The sequence below is a fragment of the Anguilla rostrata genome, chromosome 8, assembly GCF_018555375.3.
Source record: "Anguilla rostrata isolate EN2019 chromosome 8, ASM1855537v3, whole genome shotgun sequence".
Classification (NCBI taxonomy): domain Eukaryota; kingdom Metazoa; phylum Chordata; class Actinopteri; order Anguilliformes; family Anguillidae; genus Anguilla; species Anguilla rostrata.
The window spans coordinates 39,518,492-39,541,655 of NC_057940.1; the positions used below are offsets into that span (position 1 = coordinate 39,518,492).

Here is a 23,164-nt window from a genome sequence, read left to right on the forward strand (position 1 = left end):
TGGAATGCTGCACTCATTGCTGCAGCCTCCGCTATCGATTCGGGAAAGCGGACAGGCAGGCACGTTCTCTCCGCCAGAGCGTGCAATCTCAGCCGCTGCTTCTTATCAGCATACAGCTGGCACTGAAATGAGTCAGAGGAACACACGTCATGTTCCACTCCACAAGCAGACTTACAGGCACCTGATCAGCTAGCGAGGGTCGTCGGATGCGTGATGACGAGCTGTCATACTGTGCGATTGAACCCCCGCCCTCCCCATCCCTGGGTGACCCTAGAGCCAGTTATGTATCGTCCTGCAGTGTTGCTGGCCACAGTCGGCACTGGCACGGACAGGATTCGATACCACACTGCAGGGCCTGTCCAGTATAACAGTGCCTTAACAGGATGAGCCATCCAGCAGCCCCCTGGTGCAGTTGTTGTGCTCCACCTGAATAATTTCAGCAAGACCCAAATGATTCATTTTGCATTAAATTTAATCACTGTAAATCAGTGCTGATAAGGGACTAAGTAAAGAGTAAGGAAAGCAGATCAGTTTTTTTTATGTTAATGCTTCCTGAGTGCATTATTTTGTGTTGTGAATTATGTTCTCTTGCTGTCTGACTGCTAAATCCTGGGGGTGGGTGGGTGTTGATTGTGGCTGATGGCATTGTGGTGGTTTGTGTGCTTTGTAAATAGGCACGTCTGCTTATGAAAGTAATTTCCACAACAAAGACAAAGATTAGAAAAGACTAGTCGGGATACAAGCTGCCATAATTTGTGAATGCTTTTTGTACAGTTGTTATATTTTTGTGTCCTTTTCTCTTATGTTAAAGAAGTTCTCTTTCTGTTCCCATTATCCCCATATCTCCATCTTTAATCCCTAATTTGGAATGCCCAGTCACGATTTTAGGCCTGCAACATCCCAGTCATCACAGTAATATCCTCTGTCAATTCAGGAGGGCACACACAATGTGTAATTTGTGATATCAAATTGCTGCCACTTCAGTCCACCAGTTAAGCAGTTAAGTCATTACACAGATTGACTGCAGGACTGTAAAACTTACTCATTGTAGTGGTTGATAAAGGGCTTTCTCTTAGCATTAGAATTCCAATTGGAACCGGGTGCTAGGATCAGATGAGACTAAAAGTGAGCTTCCGGCTACACACAAATCGGTGAGGATACCATATCTGCTGTGAAAAATAGTGGCGGATCTTGGATATTTTCGGGTTGTTTTGAATCTACGAATCTATGAATCTATGGCTTTTGTTAAGGTTACTGAAACCATGAACACCAGCAAGGGCCTAGGCATTTTGGTTGATAACCATGTGTCTCCCCTCCAAGGTCACTAAAACTTGACCGTAAATTGATTGTTTTGCAAGATGGTAATCCCAAGCACACCTCGAGGTCAACTAAGAAATGGTTAACTGACCACAAAACTACTGTATTGCAATGGCCATCCCAGACTTGAACGCCATTTTTGGTTTGACTGAATCGAAAAGAACAGTCCACATGCACAGACTGAAGGATTTTTATAAGACTCCTTACTGGGGAGATCCTACCCCAATGTGCTCATTAATCTCACAAAACAATATAGAAGATGACACAGTAGATAGGATGCAAAAAGTACAGAAAATAGGGGTACCAATAATTTTTACACTTTTGGGGAAATAAAATTATTACTTGTTACACAAAATTCTCTGAGCAATATAGAATTTTTAAAAAATAAAGAATAAAATGCACTTTTTAAACACTGTTCTTTATTTTACACACCCTTAAGGGTCATCTTTACCAAGGGCGCCAGTACTTTTGGAGGCCACAGTGTGCTCCTTCTCTGATCATGGCCGAGTGCGAGGAGGATAGCGTATGCTTCTCCTTGAGCAGGTACTGCTAGAACAATGGAGACTCCAGAGGGACAATTTGCAATTTAAAATCGGGGAAGAGAAAAGGGGATGGGGGGGGGGGGGCAATTGGCACAAATATGGGGACCTAAACCCTCGTACACCTGACAGTACAAAGCAAATTGTGCCATGCCTCGGTGGACTCATGGATGATATGGATGGTCCTTAATGGGTGTGTAAAAGCAGTCAAATCAAATTCAATGCATTTTTTTAAATTACATTTATTTCTGTTATAGTGACCTCCTTTGGTGCACCAACGGTGTCATAATGATTTAGATATTCAGAGTCTGGAACACTTTGAATTTCCAATATATATTATAGAAATTCAAGTAGAACAGCTGTAATCCCTTAACATGATTTTCAGTGGTAAGCAAAGACACACAAAGGATCTGTTTGTCTCCTCTCAGCTGCTTGGACACGTTTTGACCTCCACCATTGTTCCCGCATGGTGATACGATACATGCTACTCCTGATTGATACATTTCATTTTTAATCTATATTTTTAATAGATTCCTGTACACGTACAGTATAGTAGGTGTATAAGAGACAGTTGGTAGTTAAGGGAAGATTTGTGATAAGAGTGAAAATGATCTGAGTGAAAACCTGAAAATATATATCCTTTTAAGCTTCAAAGTCATATATCCTGGATATTTTCTTCATGTAAGCCCCCATATGCAAGCTGTTTAAATGTAAAAAGAATTCACTAAACACAAGGACAATCAATATGTGAATGGTATGTCTTAGAAATTCAAATTAAACCCATGCAATGAATTGTGCTGACAGCAAACCAAGATAAGTTCACTCATCTGCATGTTCAGTATTTTGTGAGACATACATATATATGCATTACTTTTGCTGATATAGCATGTCAGTTTATTTGCAGGAATCCAATCAGCGTGGTTAAAAGATAAGCTTACCCATTTCCTAATAAAGGCCCATGCACCCTGTTATGCTGTGATTATATTCTTTGATAAATTGAATAACTGGAAAGCAAGGGTAAGCTCAGTTCCAGATCGTAAAATTGATCATAATTTTTTTTTTTTTTTTACCCAAATGCCCAACAAGATGGATGCCATTTAAAAAAATGTTGTGGTGTTTGATAGTTACACTTTTCCAAAAATAGTTTGTGATAGTAGCTGCAAATATTGTAATATGTCACCAAACAAATACAAGAGTTACTCTACTGTGCCTCTAGAATGGCACTATAACCTGTCTGCAGTAATTAACCAGCATAACACTTTCTTTTGTGGGAAAAATGAATGGCATTCTAAACACTGCATTCATGTGATGTATTTAGCGTTTTTTGGTGATTAACTCAATCGCTACATTCTAACGTATAGTGTCAATTAGATTTTCCCCTGAGTAACATGTTATGTCCTCATATGCTATTATTATTATTATTATTATTATTATTATTATTATTATTATTATTATTATTATTATTATAACAGCGCTAGTAGTAGTAGTTGTCTGGTATGGTTCAAGGAGCATATGAAACATCTCAGATGCAAAATAACTGCAAACCCTTAGGAGACAAAAATGATACTGCAGTGCATTTAGTTGATACATATGTTTTATAAGCTTTTAGTTCATACAAGCACTTAGTTATTGCTACAGCAGGATTATAGATGAAAGACTGAACTTCTTGACTTAATAATGATCTGGGAAAATATAATTTCTCATCAGGAATTAAAGCCATGGTTGCATATGGATATAGAGTTTTCCCCTTGCTAAATATCAAAGCTATTAATTTCATGAGATGGAATTAATGCATTAACATCAGAAAATGCAATACGAAAGATGTGTTGCAAGGCTTGAAGTATTTTTGGAACATAAGTATAATTTATCCCAAATTAGGAAGGACGCAGCACGGCACCTCTTTGATGTCTGACTGGGGCTATGAGGAATAGCAAGCAGATGTTCATTGAAAAATTTCAATACTTCAGTCAAACCCCATCATTACATGAAACATCTGTCCATAGGACTACCCATCATTCAGCAAAAATAAAGAAATTTATGTGAATTAATACATTTTTACCACCTGAATTTTCAAGGATTAGTTTAACAACTAGACATGGTACTTTTCCATTTTCTTATTTTTATTTCATTTATTTATTTTTTGTTTTGTTTTGACTCAGTTGTCAGATACTTTCTTTAAAAAACATTGAAAAATGTAATTTAAAATATAAGGAAAGGTGCACTTTGACCAGGTAATCACTTTTGTGGACAGAAGCATCTGGGTTTTGGACTGGGCATTTAGCTGAATTGTATGACTCAATCTGATAATGTATAATAGATTCAATCATCATATGAAATAAATTTTGACTTACAGATAAATTTTATTTAGGTTTTTGTTGGTACATTTTTTTCATAAATTTTATTAATGCAGAACCTACCAACTATAATTGTAAAAAGGGGGAAAGCATATTAATTTAATTGTGACTAAAAAAGAAAGAAATGTGATGACTGAATCCAGCCAATGTTTCTATTTTGATAAAACATTAAAAAGTGAAAGGATGGTTCATGTGTTGACTGTTGTCTTATGCTGTACTGTATAAACAGCCAACTGTATGAGACTGTATTTTACTGTTGGATATGGCTAGACACATTTTGCAATCTACCACTGACAAAAACTCTGTTTTTAATGATATGGACATTCCATATTATAGATCTGTTAGATGTACCATAAATTAGGAGAGTGTATTTATTCACTTTTAGGCATGAATTATTTAGTCATGATCTGTAATATCTGTTGTATGTGTACTTGAATCCTCAAGGAAAGTACATCAATTGTATCCAGGTATTCTGTATATTATTTCAGTACTTGCATACAGAAATGAAGAATTAAAGTAAATTCTCCTCATATTTTTAGCCATGAGCTTAGAGCTTTTTGATGTTATGAGTACTGCCAAACTATGATTTAATTATTAAGAAAGAATTAATATAAGAAAACATATTATTCATTATTAGAAATAGCACATTGAACAGATCCCCTGAGTCGTGCAATTTGTTGATTGAACCCCCAGTTCCACCCCTTACTCAAATATATTTGGCTCCGGTCAGAGCAGAATAGGGACCATATAATGAAGTGTGATAGAAAAGTTTTGGGATGGAACATACAAGTTTAATGTCATGTTTCTTCTTGCAGAAGTCTGCCCTGTTAAGATACAATGTTGATATTGGTATAAATACTGTGGAATCTCATAATTTAACCTCATATTATTTCCAGCCATACATTTTAGTATAAACTTCAGGAAGGTATATGAAAGCATAGATAACATGTTTGATGTGCATGCTCCTAGGAATACGATGATGGCTATGGGACAGCTTACGATGACCAAGGATACAACTCGTACGACACCAGCTACAGTAATCAAGGACAAAAGTAAGTGCACTATCCAGTTTCAAAAGCTTCAAATAGTTTGCCATCCGAACCTCTTTATGTTTTGCCTTCAATATGTACTGTAAGTTCCCTCCAATGTGGTTTTGTCATAGAAAGCTAAATGACATGGCATAAGATGAGGAAGTGGATATGTTTTAAAAATGCTTTTTTTTTTGTATTTTGTTTTTCAGTTTGAGAGACATTCTGGTCATAAAGACTTATATATATTTAGTTGCAGACTGAGATGAAAGAGAATATTTCTCTGAAATCAAGGGCCCTGTAATTATTTTGAGTGATCCGTCCTTTATTATGTCTTTGAAAGAAACTGAGACGTTCATCAGGGAAAGGAAAATGTAAGTGAAGCATAGTATATTTTAGTCATGGTCCTGCTTTAATTGATGGAAATTTACAATTATTTTTTTACATCAACAAATGGTATGTAGGTACTGGAGACAAGTAGGCTAGAGAGAATTGGAGTTATGAACAAGGGTAAGTAATGAAGGTATTTTATCTGCCAAGGGGTAGTTTTCATTTTTACTGAGTGTTCTGAATCATGGAAATTGAATATAAAATGAGTGTGAATATCTCTTGGGAGTTTGAAAACATAAATTTCATATTACTGGCAAAGCTGTTATTTGAATAGAAACACTGCTAGGAAACGGACTTCAGGAAACCCCTTCATATCCATCATACCAGCTTAAAGGCATCACTGCAAAACCAACCACGTCAGCAGTTGTCTTTCTGTAACATATTTGGAGACAATCACATTTACTTGTGCACAGAGCAGAGAAATATTTCCAAACGTGTTGTCAGTTGCCTGTATCAGAAAAAGTGGTAAGACAAGATTCAAGTGAGCCCCACATATTGTGCTGTGTGGTGGCATTTTGAGCATCTGCCTAAGTTAAGTACTTTATTCCCTAATACAGTACAGTAAGTACAGATTTCTTTACAGTTAAAGTAAGATGTGTTCAAATTGTAGCTCTTTATGTGTACCTTAATCTTTATTTAGGCAAGTGTCATTGAAGTTATTAATTGTCAGCTTAGGGTTTCACTCGAATGAAAACAGAAGGACTATGCCATCTGGAACCTTCCACTCTACATTCTGCCCTTTGGATTTACTTGCCTAAATTCCTGATTTTGCTTTATGTATCTAATATGGTTTCTGTATATTACTATAGTGATAGCATTATTTGTACTGCTCTGTAGCAGTGCTGTATAACTGTAAAAAAAAGCTTTGTGGGTCATTGTCTTATGGAACAGAAGATCGTAGCAGGGCTAAGGGCAGGGTATTGATTATTTGCCTGGTGCTATCATCCTCCTTGTGTGATATAAGGCCAAAACCTCAGCATTAGGTTGAGCCATAGTGTTTTGCTCATGTCTTTTTAATCAATCTTGCTTTTGTATTGGCCATTTTTTCTGTTCCTTTTTTTGTATGTGTGTGCAAGGCTTCTTTTAAAAGTGGCCATGATCATTACTGCACTTTAGACGTCAAAAAACGACATTTGGGGCAGTTGATGTTCTCTTTCATGCCAATGTCAGGATCTGGTGCCATTTACCACCACCCCCCCACCTCCCAACCTCCCCAATGAGCAATTTTGGCCCTCCCTTTCTCGGCATGTCGTCTTTTTGAAAGAGGATCATTCCATACAGAGGAAGACTCTGACGGGGCATGTCTTAAAGAGGCAGGCTGTTAGATGCATGAGCTTTTCTGCAGAAAACATGCCCAGAGCGTGCTGCTATTTGTTTTATAACCAGCATCTTGAATAATGGCAGCGGCTTAAGGCGAAAGAAAAATGGAGGCCCTCATGCGAAAGACACAGCTCAGAGGCCTTGCAGGCTCAGAAAGATTTCTGATCTGTTATCCAGCTGGGGAATAGACAGCCAAAGCAAAATGGCTGTCCCCTGAATGGCTCTTGATGCAGCTCATTTTTTATTATTTTTATATTTATATTCTTATTTCTGAGTTACAATTATATTTTATGGGAGTAGATTGTGTGTATGCATGTGTGTGGGTCTGTGTGTGTGTATGTGCGTGTGTGTCTTATTTCAAATATAAGACGAGACTAAGAACATGGTGAAGACAGCTTTATTTCTGACAAAAAAGAACCAGGTTAGCAGCACTGTCAGAATGACAAGTGATTGTACTAGCTTTAATTTCTGGCTGTACAGTACTTACTCTGACATAATCAATATCTAAGAACTAGCATCTGGATTGTTTCCCCTTGAGAGTTTTGTTATCTTTGAGGTTGGTCATTAACATATGTCGAGATACATAAACTTTACTCTGTTGCAAAGCTGGTGGAAAAACATTCGCTGAAATGTTTTCATAAAAAAGGTCTACAAGGGAAAGATGGTCAGAGTGTCTTGACACACAGCAATGTCCTTTACAAGAAGACATCAAAGAAAATATAGTCTTCTTACAAGTTATGCTGTGTGGAAAAAATGCATCAGAAATACATTCAGGTCAAAGCTAAGAGAAAGGATTGTTTTCCCTGTGCAAAATAAATAAATAAATTGTGCAGTACCAATTTCACGGGTGGACTACAATCCCCATGGTCTCACAAAATAGTGGTTTTGGTATAGCTACGTTACAGCGTTACTGTGTTTTGGGTACGTTAAAAAAAGGGTGGTTACCTGCTAAACAGGCTGGTTGAGTAGATAAACTTGCCAGCCACATATAAAATTTACTCGTTTTTGGCTGCTGGCTGCTGTTAATTTCACACCCTGGCTATAATGTGTTGGATCCAAGGGGGAAACCATATGGCTGGCCAGTTCTATTAACGTTGGATACCGTATTGTTTTTGCTATCTGGTAGATGGATTATTACAGCTGGGGTGATTAACCATATTGTTTTTAGTACCTAGGATCTTTGTGGCATCTCTGTCTCGCATGCTAGACTGGGTAACTGTCTAACAAGCACCGATGTTTAAGATGGTATTGCTAGCTAGCTACAGTGTAGATGTACAGTAAATGTAGCCTATATAACGTTACATACAGTATATGTTGTAAATGCACATTTCGATGTCTTGGCCGAGGCTACTTAATGTTGTTAACTAATTGTATGCACATCATGAGAAGAGCTAAGTTATGTCCAGGAATGCCACTGATTTGGTTTCTTAGTGTATTGTTACCATGTAGGCTATCCTTATATTTACCAACTTGGACAGATAATATCTTAAAGTATTTGTGTCTGGAAAACATAGCTATACCTGACTATTAAGTGTTATATATGATATCATGTTTTCTGTAACATTGGAGCATGTCTTTGTGAAGACAAACACAACAAATGTGAATTCAGTTTTTCTTATTAGTGGGAAATTCCATTACATTTGCTCTGTGAAAGGGAAATACTTTTGTAAATGGAAAATGGGAAGTTTCTTACGTGTGGTTGATTATTTGTGGAAAGTAACGTGGTAATGTTGTTGGTTGGGAGGTGTTAAATGGTGACTTTGTGTCACAGTATTGTCCTGGTATTGCATGCAGGCTTATAGGCACAGGACAGTATGTTTGGGAGGGATATTTCTCACACCTATGGTGCTATACTCAATGTAGTGGAATGTTACAGAAAATATTATTTAAACATTTCATACACAAACATACAGTCTAATACTTGTTTTCTGAATGATGCTGAATGTCTCAAAAGACAGGAAGTTAAATTGATCAGCCCTAACACTAGCTCAAAGGAATGTTCATTAGAATTTTTTCAATGGCTCACGTTAGCAATGAACATCGGTCATTGAAATGTGCGTCGTGTTGAATGCAGCTCAGCTCACAGTGCTGTAAATGTTGGCTGCAGGTCTTTCGTGTTTGCTAGAACATAAATATTGTATGCCTTTTGTACAGTTAAAGTACAGTTGATAAAACAGAAAAACTTGGGACAGTTTTAAAAGTCAGAGAGTTAATCCACCGTCAGAAAAAAGTTATTATTTTTTTCTTTTTTTTTTTTTGCACCGAGAAAAAACCGATCAAGCAGGTCAAAATGGCATCTCTTCGCGGCCAAGGGTAAAGTGAGGCCGGATACAAGATTGACTGATTCCTAACAATGCCAAACACAGCCTCCGGAAATAATACCACCCAATGTGAGCTCTGAATACGTGGCATGACTTCAGTTGCTCAAGGATAAAAAGTGCAGTGCTTTTTTTCCGTTTCTCCAGTATGATACTGCATCGCCATCTCTGTTCTCTCATGAATCAGGACCTGCTTTTTGTCATTTTGCTTTTCATGCTTTATGCCTTTTTTTTACCTTTTTGCATTACTCAGTTTGGGAAGACAAAAACAATGTGACATCAGTGTGATGAGCTCAGCTTTTTCTTAATTCATTACTTGCCTATTTTGCATTATAAATCCTTCAAAATGTTTTATTGTGATAGGGCTCACAGTTTTCATCGGTGTTAAATCTGAATTAGATATTGCTTGCTTTATTGTTATGTTTGCCTTTGTGTGTAGAATAAAATGATAGATCATGCTCTGCCCTCTAAGGCCATTTGAAGGGGGCAGCACTAAAGTAATCTATTTCAGTTGTGTACATTATCATGACTGTATCGTGATTAGGCTCTGAAGTAAAGTGCTATTTGGCAAGAATTAGTTTCGCTGGAAGGTGTCAGTAATCTAATATTACAATGGCATTTCAAAAATGGAAACATTTTATTCAGCTGTGGCATAGATTAATCTGGTGCCAGAATCATGTCCCAGGTCAGCCCAGGTCAGGTATAAGGCTAGAGATGCTGTGTGCAGTCATGCAACATCTCTATCTATAGTGAAACACATTTTACTGGCAATAATGTCACTACTTTTGAATAAAGCTTGATTAAGTAACATTAACTAATGCCAGTTAGTATGAAAAAGTTATTGACAACACTTGTTAACCATGTTAACTAACCTATTAAGAAATGTTCATGTGCATGTTTTGCATGCAAGTTGTTACTAAAGGTATAAAGAATAAATAAATAAATAAATAACTTGTTCTATTTCTGTAGAGAGCATGAACAAATCATTAACAAGTATACTTAACCAGGCATCAATAATATGTAATTATATTAATCAGGCCATCAGCAAAGGATGTATAAATTTTGTAGCACGGTTCAGTTAAATAACATTAAGTAATGCTTTGGTTAGCATGAACATCATTTAATGTATTAACAAAGGAGAGAAAAAAAAACTTGCTGTCAAAGATCTCCAGCAAATGCATTAATAAAGCTAAGCCAAGCAATAACATCCAGAGCAGACGGGGCACAAGGCCAGTCTTGCAAAGGATATTGTCTAGGCATGTCTTACATTGTACAGCAGCGGGGAAAAAACAAATGGGGAAGAAATTCTACAAGCAACATATGGAAAAAATATAAAAAATAAATCACTGCAGTGATTTGTCCATGGTTAGTAATGGAGGGGGATCCTGAATGTATTGAAGGACCTCTGTGGTGATATGGGTCTAGCAGATACAGTAATTAACTATCAAGTTTTCCTATTTTCTTTCTTTTTTTATAAATTAAATAAACTTCCAAGGAACACAAAATTACAAGTCACATTCATGTAATTTCTCAAATAAACACCCTCACGTGCCCTTTGACAAAAAAACAGAAGAACAGTGAAAAAGAACTATCCACGGGAACCATGGAGGTCCTGTGATAATAAACACATTTTTTGTGGTATTAATCCAGTCTGAAGAACAGAAAACCATAGAATTGTCAACTCAGGCATATACAGAATGAAATTATTTGAGTCAAAAAAACATGGAACATGACTTGAATATTTTCTTAGTATTGAATGACAGACCACAGCAAAAAGTTTATTGTGTTAAATGGTAGACAGGAAGGACTTGCTGGGTTTTTTTTTTTTGTTTTTTGTAATAGGGTCTTAAAAGGCAAAAACATTTCAAAGACAGAAATGATTTTGGACAGCATAACAATCTGTTTCCGCAATAATTACCCCTTTTTTCTTCTTCCCAACTTAGAATCGCTAATTGTTCCTTGTGAGCCGGAGCAGTGTCACCTTCAGCCGCATGCATAACAGTCACCTGAAAGGAGCGTATGCCTCCATTGCACTCTCCCATGAACCAGTAATTATTCTTCATGGTACATGACTCACGTCACCGCGGGACCGCTAGCGTCTCACTCGCCTTGGCGCTTGGCACATTAGCGGAAGGTGCATAGGTTTAACTCAAGGATCCGAACCGCTCGTAAACCAGTGGCAGCAGGTGAGGTGGAACACGGGAGGCTGACAGACATACCTTTAAATCGATCAGTACTTCCAACCTGTTTTATCATGGCAAAGCAATTTACAAGAAATGTACGTCATCATTGTTCCTTGGATGTTTATCCATACATTAAAATAAGCTGTGGAAATCAGGTTCACAATTCTGTGATGTAAAAAAAATACACACACACACACACACATATGTATATTGTGCGTCATTTCTGTTTTAAAAGTCAGTTTTTCAGTCTCCCCAGTTCCATTTCCCCTGCTACTGCTGCTTGTAAAAAGAAGGCAATAGAAGAAGGCAATTGTGTCGCACTATTGCACACATTGAGCCATAACCAGAACAATTTACTTTCTATGAAAGAAAGAAAAACCATCAGACTAATTCGTTAGGCGTTAGACTAAAAAAAGGTCACTGTCTCATGGATGATTATCCTAAGAGAACAAGAATATAACTGATGGTTGAGGTCAGAATTTATACTTGAGAGTATGCTGGAGAGGATGTAAAGTTTCTTTCTTTTTTCATTATGAGATAGAGATAAGTCTCAGAGACATGCAGAGAGGATGACAGGTGAATCTCTCTCCTGCAAGACACACAAGAGGTCGTCCATGGGCTGACGCTCACAGCGTGTCATGATCAGTGTATTATTTCATTTTGACAGCCATGAGACCGTGAGTCGCACCCACCCCCCGCTCCATGCCCCTTTGCTCTTCGCCTGCTTGGCCGTGACAACCAGTTTCCAGCATGCCTATGTTCGAGGCACAGATGTAATACGCGTTCGCATGTGGAATAGGTCAAACAACTGTGCATACCCTATCATAATGACTCTAGTAAGAGAATGAAAGTATATTTAATATACCTGTGGGTAAAACTGGTTTTAAAAAAGACCTACTTTAAATGTTACTTCTAAGTGTTGAACAGACTGTCACGTTGCCTTGGAGGAATTCTGAACCACTCTTCCTAACAGAATTGTTTCAGCTAAGTTTCTTAAAGCTGTCAGGATTTTTGATCCCGAGGAAGTGTGCAGACTTAATATGAAAATCCCCTCACTAAACTTAATTCCGGGTTTTGGGGAGAAGTGTAGATCAGAGTTAGGCAATTACAGGTTTATTTCAGAAGAAATGGTACTGCACTGTCACTGGGTGAATTATAGGACACAGCTGAAGAAATATTTCCAAATCTTACTCAGAAGGCATAAGGGTACTTGTCCGTTGTGACCAATGATGTCAATATAAAAGGATGTGTCTCTTCATATGGACTTTTTTTCCATGCATAGTCAGTTAATGACAGAAGAGTGATTGTACTGTCAATCACAGTTAATTTTTGAAAGTTTCAGAAACTTTCATTTTTATTTGTACTGTGACATTCACCTCTCTTATTTATTAATTTTGAATATGCCTCTGCTGCAGAAAATGTATTTATTTGTTTATTTATTTACTGTTTCTGTGGAAATTAAATGCTATATAATAGCACTCATTTTTAATGTGAGTCTTTCGTTTCACTTTGAATATTTGTTTTAATAATGTATCTTATTTAAATAAATTACATCATTACTTCCAAAACTAATTTGCAAAAAGAATATATATATATATAATTTTCAGAAAGAACCATTTATTTTTACTTTTTTATTATAAATTAAACTCAAAATATTGTAGAATTTTCATTTGGTAGTGTGAGGATTGAATTCTACCTGGAATAAAAGGCAATTATAGAGAAACTGGGGAAAAATCTCATAGGCATTTCTTATTATAAAATCTGGCCTTTTCCCAAAGACAATTTCCATATGTTTCCAAATGATTGTAGTCAATTTTGTCAGACTGTAGCCTGACTAATATTTCTATCAAAAATATACCTCTGACTTTGAACTATAAGTTCTCAATTTAAATGAATGATCAGCCTTTTCACAGTGCTACATGCACTTATATTCCTTAAATTAAAGAGAGGTACACATTGCATTCAGATTAGGTTTGGGGAAAAACAAATCATACAGAAGATATTTATGACAGTTTTATGTGTCTGCGGTGTATATATGTATATATTTGCCTCACTGTACTCCTTTATGAAAAAAAAACCCATGTTCAAAAACCACATGTGAAAATCCAACATGTCAAAAGTACACATTAACTAAAAAATAATTAAACTTACAAGATTAGAGTGGAAAAAAAGTAACCAATACTATTTGAAGTCACGTGTTGGTTTCTCACATGAAAATTGTAGTTTTAGAATTCTAAAAAGTGAAGATGCAAATTCTGCGTGACTTCTTTTCAATGAGAAAATTTTAATTCACATCACATCAAGCCAATCGCATGTTTTCGTCTTACATGTAAATATTTTATCTACATATGAAAATGTTAAATTGATAATGGCTGTCAAATCTAAATCACTGTCATAGAATTCTATACCTTCAATTTTCCCATTCACTTACAATACAAAGTGTGAACTGACTTATCTTACTCAATAGCTTGAGGTTTGATCCTTGGAGACATGTGCACCTTGAATACCTATTCATATATCTATGTATTTGATAACATGGAATTGTCCAGGAATAAAACTCTCCAGAAAAGCAGTAATATTAGTAATACTCTACTGATTTTATCCTTTATTTTATCACATTATATAGAACTTGAACCTATTTTTACTCTCCCTTCTTGTGACATCATAGTAGGGAGCATCACATAATAGACTGGCCCCTCCAATCAAAAAAACTGACTGAGCACCTCACAGATGGCTTAATTTGCATTTATGTGCTTTTTCTTGCTTCTGTTGTACAACAACCTTCTCCAGTTATTTTTGTATCGTGGGTGTATAGGTCAATTTTCTTCACCTGACATTCAGATGTTTCCTGGTCGTACACTTCAGTGCAGCCCTCGACAAAAATATTAATTGGCTCATATGTAGGACAATCTAGAAATACAAAGAGAATACAATATATAAATAACCTTTAAACAATAAAAAACTGGTGAAAGTTAAACAAATCCCCTGAGGTGCAACATAAGAGGAAATGTGGTAATCCTGATGTATGCCACAGCTTTAAACTGCTGCAGATGTGTCCTCAGAGCGCTCGGGAACGGAGCGAAGTAAGGACGCTAACGATAAATCGGGCGCGCAGGTCTCTGCAACCTTTCTTAATGTTCCCTCAGCTTCGGAAGATTTATCACAGAGGATTTGAAGAGTAATGACAGTATAAGAAAACAAAGTCCAGCAGGGACATGTAGTACATCATTCAGATTTAACACTGCCATCTGTTTAATAGTACCGGGATGACAACAAAGGTACTTAAGACCAGCCATTCATGGCGATGACAGATGCTTCCGAGAGTTAACATGCTTAGGGAAGTGGGTTTCCTAATCAAATTCCTGATTGCCTAGACAAGGTTATCTAAATGGGTCTAGTGTTTATTTCTCAAGGCCAGTTGTTTAAAAGGATTGTTGTTTGCTTTGTCTTTGGAGAAAGACGGGAGACAGGGAGCTGTGAAGTGGTAATGAACGTCCAGTCAGAGGCTGACCTATTTAAGAAGTCTGGGCACTTCTGCAGGTGTGACATGCTTCTGTTGGGATTTCAAAAGCACTGTCTGTCCCATTTCATGCTAGGTTAACACACAACTGTAGCAGTAAGTAATGGAGCAACAGTAGCACACATCAGACATCAGCTTTGGTTGTTAGGTTCCTTTTGTTTTGTTTGTCTCGAAACAATGGAAGCTAATTTACTGTTAATTTAATATTGTATTTTCGAAAGCTTGTATTTTTTCTTTTCTCTTTTTTTCTGAATAGCTCATTGCCCATTGATTGTTCTAGAAGCAGAATTAGCTGTTGAGGAAAGGTAATGGAGCCATGTTTGTAATTAAAATTCAATTTAAATAAGCAAAATACAAGAACACGTTTGTTTTTAATTTATTTATCTGAAATGTCATGTCACCTGAACTGTCCATTGGCTTTGTTTTCCATAAAATTCTAACTTTTCATTCAGCCATTTTAACTGCAGCCGTATGTCTATAGGAAACTAAAGAGCACTTTTTAATGGTTCATTTCATCAGGATTCGGGAGGCTCCTAAGGAGTCACTGACTATGGTAATTGAGCACAGAAGGCAGCAGGTGAGGAGCACCATGGGTATATTGACAAACTGTCACAACAGAAATGAGAACTTTCTAACAGCATTAGAGCTCCTCCCCCCTCTCTGCGCAAGAATAAGGAGCTGACAGGCTCTCGCAATCAGAGAACTGTTGTCAGGTCTCTCTGCAATCCTGTATTCCCTCATTGTCAGTGATTTCAACTCTAGTGCTTAGAATAATAATATTCATATTGCTAAGGAGTATTATTTTATTGTTTTCATGTATGTCTATAATTATTAATTTTGCAAGTACTTGTCAGTTATTCATATTCAATACCAACAATGTTATATAAAGTGGCACATTAAATCCTCATCTCAACAGCAACAAGAACAACACTAATACAGGTACAGAACAAAATAGCCAGAATTACTGTAAATAGGCCGCAGGCATTTAAGCATATAAAAGTAAAGGAAACATAATTACATCATTTTAAAGGGAGTTTAGAGCCTTGCAGCAACCTATAAAAGTAGCATCACCTTAAATATTAGTGATTACATGGTGCCAATGATGATCAATGAGAACAACATTAAATTGCATCACACTGCTGTTAGTGACTTTCCAACTGATTAACTAAGTCGAACAGGACAGATTTCCACAATGGTAATACAGGATGTGATTATTCATCATGGCCTTATATATATGTGTGTGTGTGTGTGTGTGTGTGTGTGTTTATTAGTATTATTATAGTTAGAGCCAGGAAAGCATTCCAGTGTAATTAGCTTTTGTCTAGTCAGATGTGGCGGAGTTCACCTAGATCATCTTGTGTGCAAGTTGTCTGATCTTCATCATCCGCGTGGATGAGTTGTATAATAGACAGGTTTATTAAGATCAGCAGCAGGCCTAATAAAAAATACTCTGCTGTGAGATGATTGGAAACTACATTCAGAATAACAATGGCAGCTTCTCCATGCGGACATGACACCAGTATCAACGTACAAATTAAGAGCACTGTTCATAAAGGAACGAAGTGGTGTTAAGCAATGCTTGATTGATTACTATTTGATTTTGAGTATTTTGTCCTGTCGTTTCCAGTTAGAGTAATATGCTGTCAGAGAATGGTGCTGTCAGAAAGCAATATTTAGTTTTAACCTTTTTGTGCTTTTGTCCTGGATTTCTTTCTCTTTTTTTCCTTTTTTTTTTTTTTTGCTTTATCCAACCTTTTTTTTCCATGTACCACAGTCCCTACACTAATTTAGAGTGTCAGACCACTGATTACAGGCTATGCTTTGTGATTTCTATGATGCCATTATGAAGAGTAACTAAATTGGAAAGAAAGTATCAGCACCTGCAGGCTACTGTTGGCCATTTCCTTTTTCTCGAGGTGAGAAAAAGAAAGAGCGAGGAGGGGGAGGGGAGGTTGGGGGAGAGAAAAACACATTCCTGTCAAACGAAAGATTGACAGGTAAAGGAAGTGGTCTCAGCTGCAATAGGCTGTGTGGGCTTGATGACAGTCTTACGATAAATTACCACTCTGGTTTGAATGATAGCAGTAATGCTGAACGATGCCAGCACTGGATTGTTTTGTCAGAAAACCACCAGGGACCTGGGAACCAAAAAATGTGGGATGGCCCCTTTTGTTTCTGATAAACGCTGTCATCCCTCACATCTAACTGCCTTCTCATATATTTCTGGGCAGGAAACACCCATCAGAAGGTATTGAGGCTTCTTTATCACAAGTATCCAGTGATCTAACTGCTGCTTTATTACGTACAAAATGCTAGTCGAAATTTTATTTTATTATTGTAGGTATACTGTGATTCATAAGCAAATTTATTATTGTGGGTATTGTGTCAATTAAATGCTACTTTATAATTTTGTATACGTGGTGATTAAGATGCTACTTTATTACTATGATTATAATGGCAGTTAAATGCAGCTTTATTATTGTGTGTACAAGGCTCCTTTATTATTACTGAGGCTACTAAACTCAGCCTTTATTGCCCCTGAGATCTGGCCCCATAGCCAGAGTCATCAGTTACAATTCATAACACAAGTCACACAACTCCTGTCTCAGAATGTTATACTCTGGTATCGCTGCCATGCTCTAACATGGTGCTGGTATATCATACAATCACTGCACATGCTCCTCTGTCTTCTGCTGTCCTCATTTACTGAAATGGGGGTGGAGTGGGTTGGGGGCTTTGGAGGTAGATGATGCAATCTGGGAGTCAGTTTAAATATAAACTAAAAAATGTTTGCTTCCTTTTTCACTCACAAAAGAAGTAACTACTAATAATGTAACAAATGGTGAAAAGTTTGCTAAACTGAGGTTTGTTTATAGATGTGCTGCATTAAAGAGTAATAGCACTCACTGTTATAGCCTGGCTCCGCCTACTACAAAATTATGAAAAACTCTTCCTGGGGTGGGTGGAGCAGGTGTGTCCATCTCATTTGCGTAAGGTATACACAAAGCAGATTAATTTGTACTGCGTAGCTGTGCCTGGCTCATGGAACCCGAGTAAAATTGTCAAACTAAGCATTGCAGATCAATTATGAATCCAGACTCAGCAAGTACATGGCCTATTTGTCAATTCAAATGTTTTCAGAAACATATTTTAGTTGACTGTTTAGGTGGAATATGAGAAAGTTTACTAAACAGGCCACCATGTTTCTCCACTTTGAAAACGTTGGGCCGGAACCAATCTAGCCATCAGGTGCTGGCAGTGTTTTGTCATATTAAAAAGTAAATGGACAAATTTGTGGGTGGCGACAATTTTCAAGCTGGATATCTTGATTGACATTTATATGACGTAGAGGTACCTGCAAAAAGGTACATGGACATTGTGAGTGGAGTTGAGCCAGATGTTTTCTGTCATTATTATTTATTATTTTCTGCCTAATGGTATAATTTCAGAACGTTGAAATGAGTGCATGGACTTAAATGTTTCATAAAGTAGGCATACAAACATGTTTACAGCTTAAAAAAAAACTGATTTAGGGTGTAATTACTCTTTAAGGTAATTGTGTCTAACTGTCTGCCTACATTATCTTATGCAAATCATCAAAGTACTGTAGAGCAATGTTATAAGCATTATGTCAAAGTTGTCTGTATCATTACTTTTATGGCCGCATTGTATGTAATATTATTGTTATTTAACAATATTATTTAAAATAAAATGATGATCTAAGTATGTTTCTTTCTTTTCCTCCACAGCTCAAGTGATTATTATGAATATGGACATGACATAAGCGAGGATTCGTATGATTCATACGGTGAGTTTAGAGGTCTGCTTCGCCAAATACACATTTCTTTTGCACAGGGACTCAACTCGATTGTTTCGCACGGATTTTCTTTTTGATTCAGCAGTGTTCCTATTGGCAGTACCATCACACTGTCCGCTCTTTTCCCAGTGCTAGCGTCGCTTTGTAATCATAATGCTATTGCAGTCAGTGTTTCGCTTGTCTGCACCCTATCATTTGACATGAGCAACATTGTGTTTACCGTGTTAACCATTGTTTTGTTTGAATAATTCATGAATGCTGGTGAAGGTGAAGGTGTCTTTGTGGGGCTTAGTCTAACGGATCCATCTTCTCCTTTCTGATCTATGGATGCTCTTTATTCACGTGGCAATATAATCCATTCTATCCTCAATTCTTCACCTTCACGCTCTTGACTCAGGCGGCAAGGTCATTCTTCATGGTGTGACTCCGTAATGTAGCAACAGCGCTGTTGTTTTCCATTTTGGTGGTGGGAATTCATTTGGTATTTCTAGTTCAGGACACACACAGTTCTAAATTATGTGCAGGTATGAAGGAGGTTGAAAATAACGCCATGCAGTTTTGATGATCAGTGTTCATGAAGGTTGAATTAATAATGGTTATGGATTCTGTCTATTTTACATTCATTGGTTTAAGCAGATAAAACCTCAGAATACAAGTAAATGAGACAAAATAGGTACATGAAACAGCAATTCATGTATGGAGGTAGAGAAGAGACTGTTTGTGCGAGATATTGAAAATCTCTTTTCTATTTTTGCTAGTCTTTGCTTTCTAGCAATAATTAATTTGTTGATGTAAATATAGGCCAGTGTATCTAGGTGAGATTTAATCGAACCAGTATTGCTGAATAAAAACTGTAACAGAATGAGTTTGGAAAGTGTAATCCTGTAGAGGTTCAGCACTGATTCTATTATGAAACCTATGATTGCACATGGTGAACTGACTGAATGAATCTTGAACTAATAACTGTAAAAAAATGTCAGTGAAGGGATGATGCTATCATTGAATTCTACATTTTTGAAAAAAGGCTTAAAGACACTGGTGTGTTCAGTGGGCAATGAACGCTGTACACTTTGTGTAAGATTAAGCTTTACATGACCAATGTTTTCTCATGACTGATACTAAATAATTCAGCTCATAGTATTACCAGCCCAGGACAAGGCACGTCGGCTCGGCTTGTCTTTTTGCTTCGCTGTAGCTGTCTGGGCTTCTTCGCCTCCGCCATTGCAGCAGCTAGCTGGCTAGTAACAGACACTCTGCTGAAATTGGCTGCGTCCCAAATGACTCACTTGTTCACTCATTCACTATTCCCTATATAGTGGGAAATACGTAGCACACTACATAGGGAGTGAGCGGCAGAAGAAACGTTTGCTTTGGGACATTGTTGTCATCACCCTGCGCCGCTACTATCTTTTGATTATCTGTCGCACAATAACAGAAATTCCGTTCGTTATTGATGTGCCGAGAAAGCGACGTTGTCTTTGGTCCCTGATAAAATATTTTTTGAACGCAATCTTTACGTGTATATATGAAATTCTCGGTTAAATATTAATTAATATTGGAATCGACCAGATGTATAGCAATATACTGTTCAAAAATATTTTATCAGGGACCAAAAATGACGTTTTGCTTGAGGTGCACTGCTACCGAGATTAGCTAGCTTCTTAGCTAGCAAGCAGCTCTCCGGAGAAAAACCGTTACACTTGGCAAACGGAAATTGGTGACTTTTTTGTGTCGAATATGCAAATATAATTCATGATTTGACATAACTATGGACAACTTGCATTTATGGAAGTAGCTACCGCTTGCTTTTTCCAACCGCCATCTTTGTTGAAAAAAACCGTAAAGCCCTACCGCAGTGTATTATGGGATGTTGTTCTTCCGGATAGTGTACATAGCTTGTACCCTACATTTTGTAGTGGATTGTGAGGCAGAAGTAGTTCACTATATAGTGTGCTACAATTTTGTTTTTCAGATGGGACACACTACAAAATGGCTGATGCCAAATTTAGTGCACTATATAGGGAATAGGGAGTGATTTGGGACGCAGCCCTGATCTCAAACCACAGGCTCTGTAGCCACACCCACCACTCCCCACACAGAAAAGAGTGCCACGCCCAGAAACACCTCAAAACATATTTTATAATTACAAATACAGGTAAATGTCCACGTATTCAGCTAAAGTGCACGAAGACAGAAATTGCCAGTGCATCATAGAAATGCCTTGAATGTCAATATATGTCTGAATTGGCATATAACATTATTAGTGCTTTTTACAGGATATATAAACAGTCTTACATATTCACCACAAGCAGTACAAGATAAGATTACTGGTGGAAAGTCAAGGAAGCCTTCTGAACATTTCAAAGGTGACCCATTGTCTAATGAATGCTGATGTACATCCATGTTTCTAAAACACAAGGTTACCTTGCTCAAGCCTTTCTTTAAAGTGACAGTTAGTGAAAGCTTGACACATCTAATTAAAAAAAGGTATTGGTTAAAGGCTGACAACAGCCAACATGTCCAGAGAAACAGATGTTCGTGCCCCCGATGATGTTCTTAGCTCTGGGGTTGAGCCCGTTCTGGCAGAAGATCAGACAAAAGAAGCAATCAATGGAGGCACTTGCACATTGACAGTGATGAGGTTGAATGAACGTTGATTTTTGCTAATGGTGATTGTGACCTTTCGCCAGGAGACACTAAGCAGTCTCTTTTCAAGAACTGTTTGATGTTGCATTTCAATTATATAAATGTGTCTTCCCAGGTGAAGGAGCAGCTGCTTGGTTAACTTTCTGTTTGAACTTCAACTTGCAATAATTTGGGGGATGTACGACATGAGAGGGGGAAGCCAGCCATACAAGAATATACTTTGCAACAGAAACTTACATCAGCTTTCTTGGGAATGCTTAATGAGTATGTTTCAAAACAACAATGAAAAATGCTGAGGGCAAAACCGCATTTTCCCCCTACGTTCCTTCACACGTGTGTTCTTTTCCCAGCAGGCCAAGAAGAGTGGACTAACAAGCGTCACAAAGCACCACCAGCAAGAACGACAAAAGTGTACAGGGAACAGCCATACTCCAGATACTGAACTATTTATACAAAATGTTCTATGTTGTTCCAAGTAATGGATTTTCTATGGACAATCCCTCTGTTTTAGTTACAAAAAGCCAAGTGGAAGCAAAAAGATGAACTGGACAAAGACCTTGATGTGGTTGTAGTGTTGATTTAAGCATATTGGTGGAAACCATGGAAGATTCCAATAACATGTAATGACACCATCTACAGGAGAACCAAAAGTCTGTAAACTAGGTAATCTATCTTTTCCTTATGACTTAGTATTCAAAACCACTGAGCCAGACATTTTTTACTGGAGGATTTTATTTCTTTAAAATGTTCATTATTTAGTTTTACATTTAAAATTATTTTGATGGGTAGAGGGCTTGGGTAACGTACAGTAGAGACTATTTCTGAAGGGTGGTTGGTAACTGTGTCCCTTGTAAATCTACCTTGACAAAACAAAGAAAGAAAATCATGATGCAGATAGTTTTATCCTCCCTTTTTTGTAACTAAAGATTCTTTAGCATTAAAGGGCTTATAGAAGCATGTTGTGTAAACATTGAAAACAGTTTTACTTTGCCATAGTTTGAGCTTGCTTTGATATACCCGATCCCATGTTTAATCACTATGTCCATTTCATTAAGTAATCTGTGGCTCTAAATGCATTGAGGAGATTGCTGAAAGTGGTGGTTGTTTTATGCTCAACTCCTTTAATTTTAGTCATAGGTCAAGGTTGCCATTGCATCATCTGAAATCATTATATCTGGTAACTTGGCATTTAGCACATTGCTGTGCTTTACCATTTCTAGGAAAATGGAAGAAAACAGTAAGAAAAGAATTCATATCTGATGATAGAAGTAGTATGTATTGTTAATATTCAAATCATAAGCTTATGTAAGCCCTTTAATATTTTCCTCTTGGGTGATGCTAAATAAACTTTTTGAAAGGAATCAATGTGTTTGAGATAATTGTATACCATAATTGTATGTTGTGGATATTTAAACTTGTGATAATCTAAACTAACAAACAAAAAGTACCAATAAAGTTAGGATTGTTAAATTCTGCTATTGTTATTTCATGCAAGATGTTAAAACTGGAGAATTTACATCTCCACTTAATAACTTTTTTTCTGTTCATTGTGCTTGTTAGATTCTCAGGAAAATATAAATGTACAATTTAAAAAGTGCTTAAACATTCTCCAGTTCAAATTCAAATTTGAACCCCCACCACCACCTCCCCCCTGCCACGTCCCCACACACACACAAAAAAAAAAACTTATACTAACCTTACTTAAGTTAAAAGTAAAACTTTCTGACAATGT

General features: G+C 37.1%; 1 protein-coding gene across 3 annotated transcripts in view; it reads left to right on the plus strand.

The window, feature by feature from the left end:
* Positions 1-22,902, plus strand: part of khdrbs3 (KH domain containing, RNA binding, signal transduction associated 3) — a 103,265-nt gene extending 80,363 nt beyond the window's left edge. For 2 of the 3 annotated variants that reach the window (XM_064348226.1, XM_064348228.1), the window contains 3 exons: positions 5,180-5,262; positions 18,719-18,777; positions 21,783-22,902. In XM_064348226.1, the coding sequence (XP_064204296.1) occupies positions 5,180-5,262; positions 18,719-18,777; positions 21,783-21,874 (234 nt within the window). In that variant the 3' untranslated portion in view covers positions 21,875-22,902. The remainder of the gene's footprint in view (positions 1-5,179; positions 5,263-18,718; positions 18,778-21,782) is intronic. The other variant, XM_064348227.1, reaches the window with a different exon arrangement.
* The last annotated feature ends 262 nt before the right edge of the window (positions 22,903-23,164 follow it).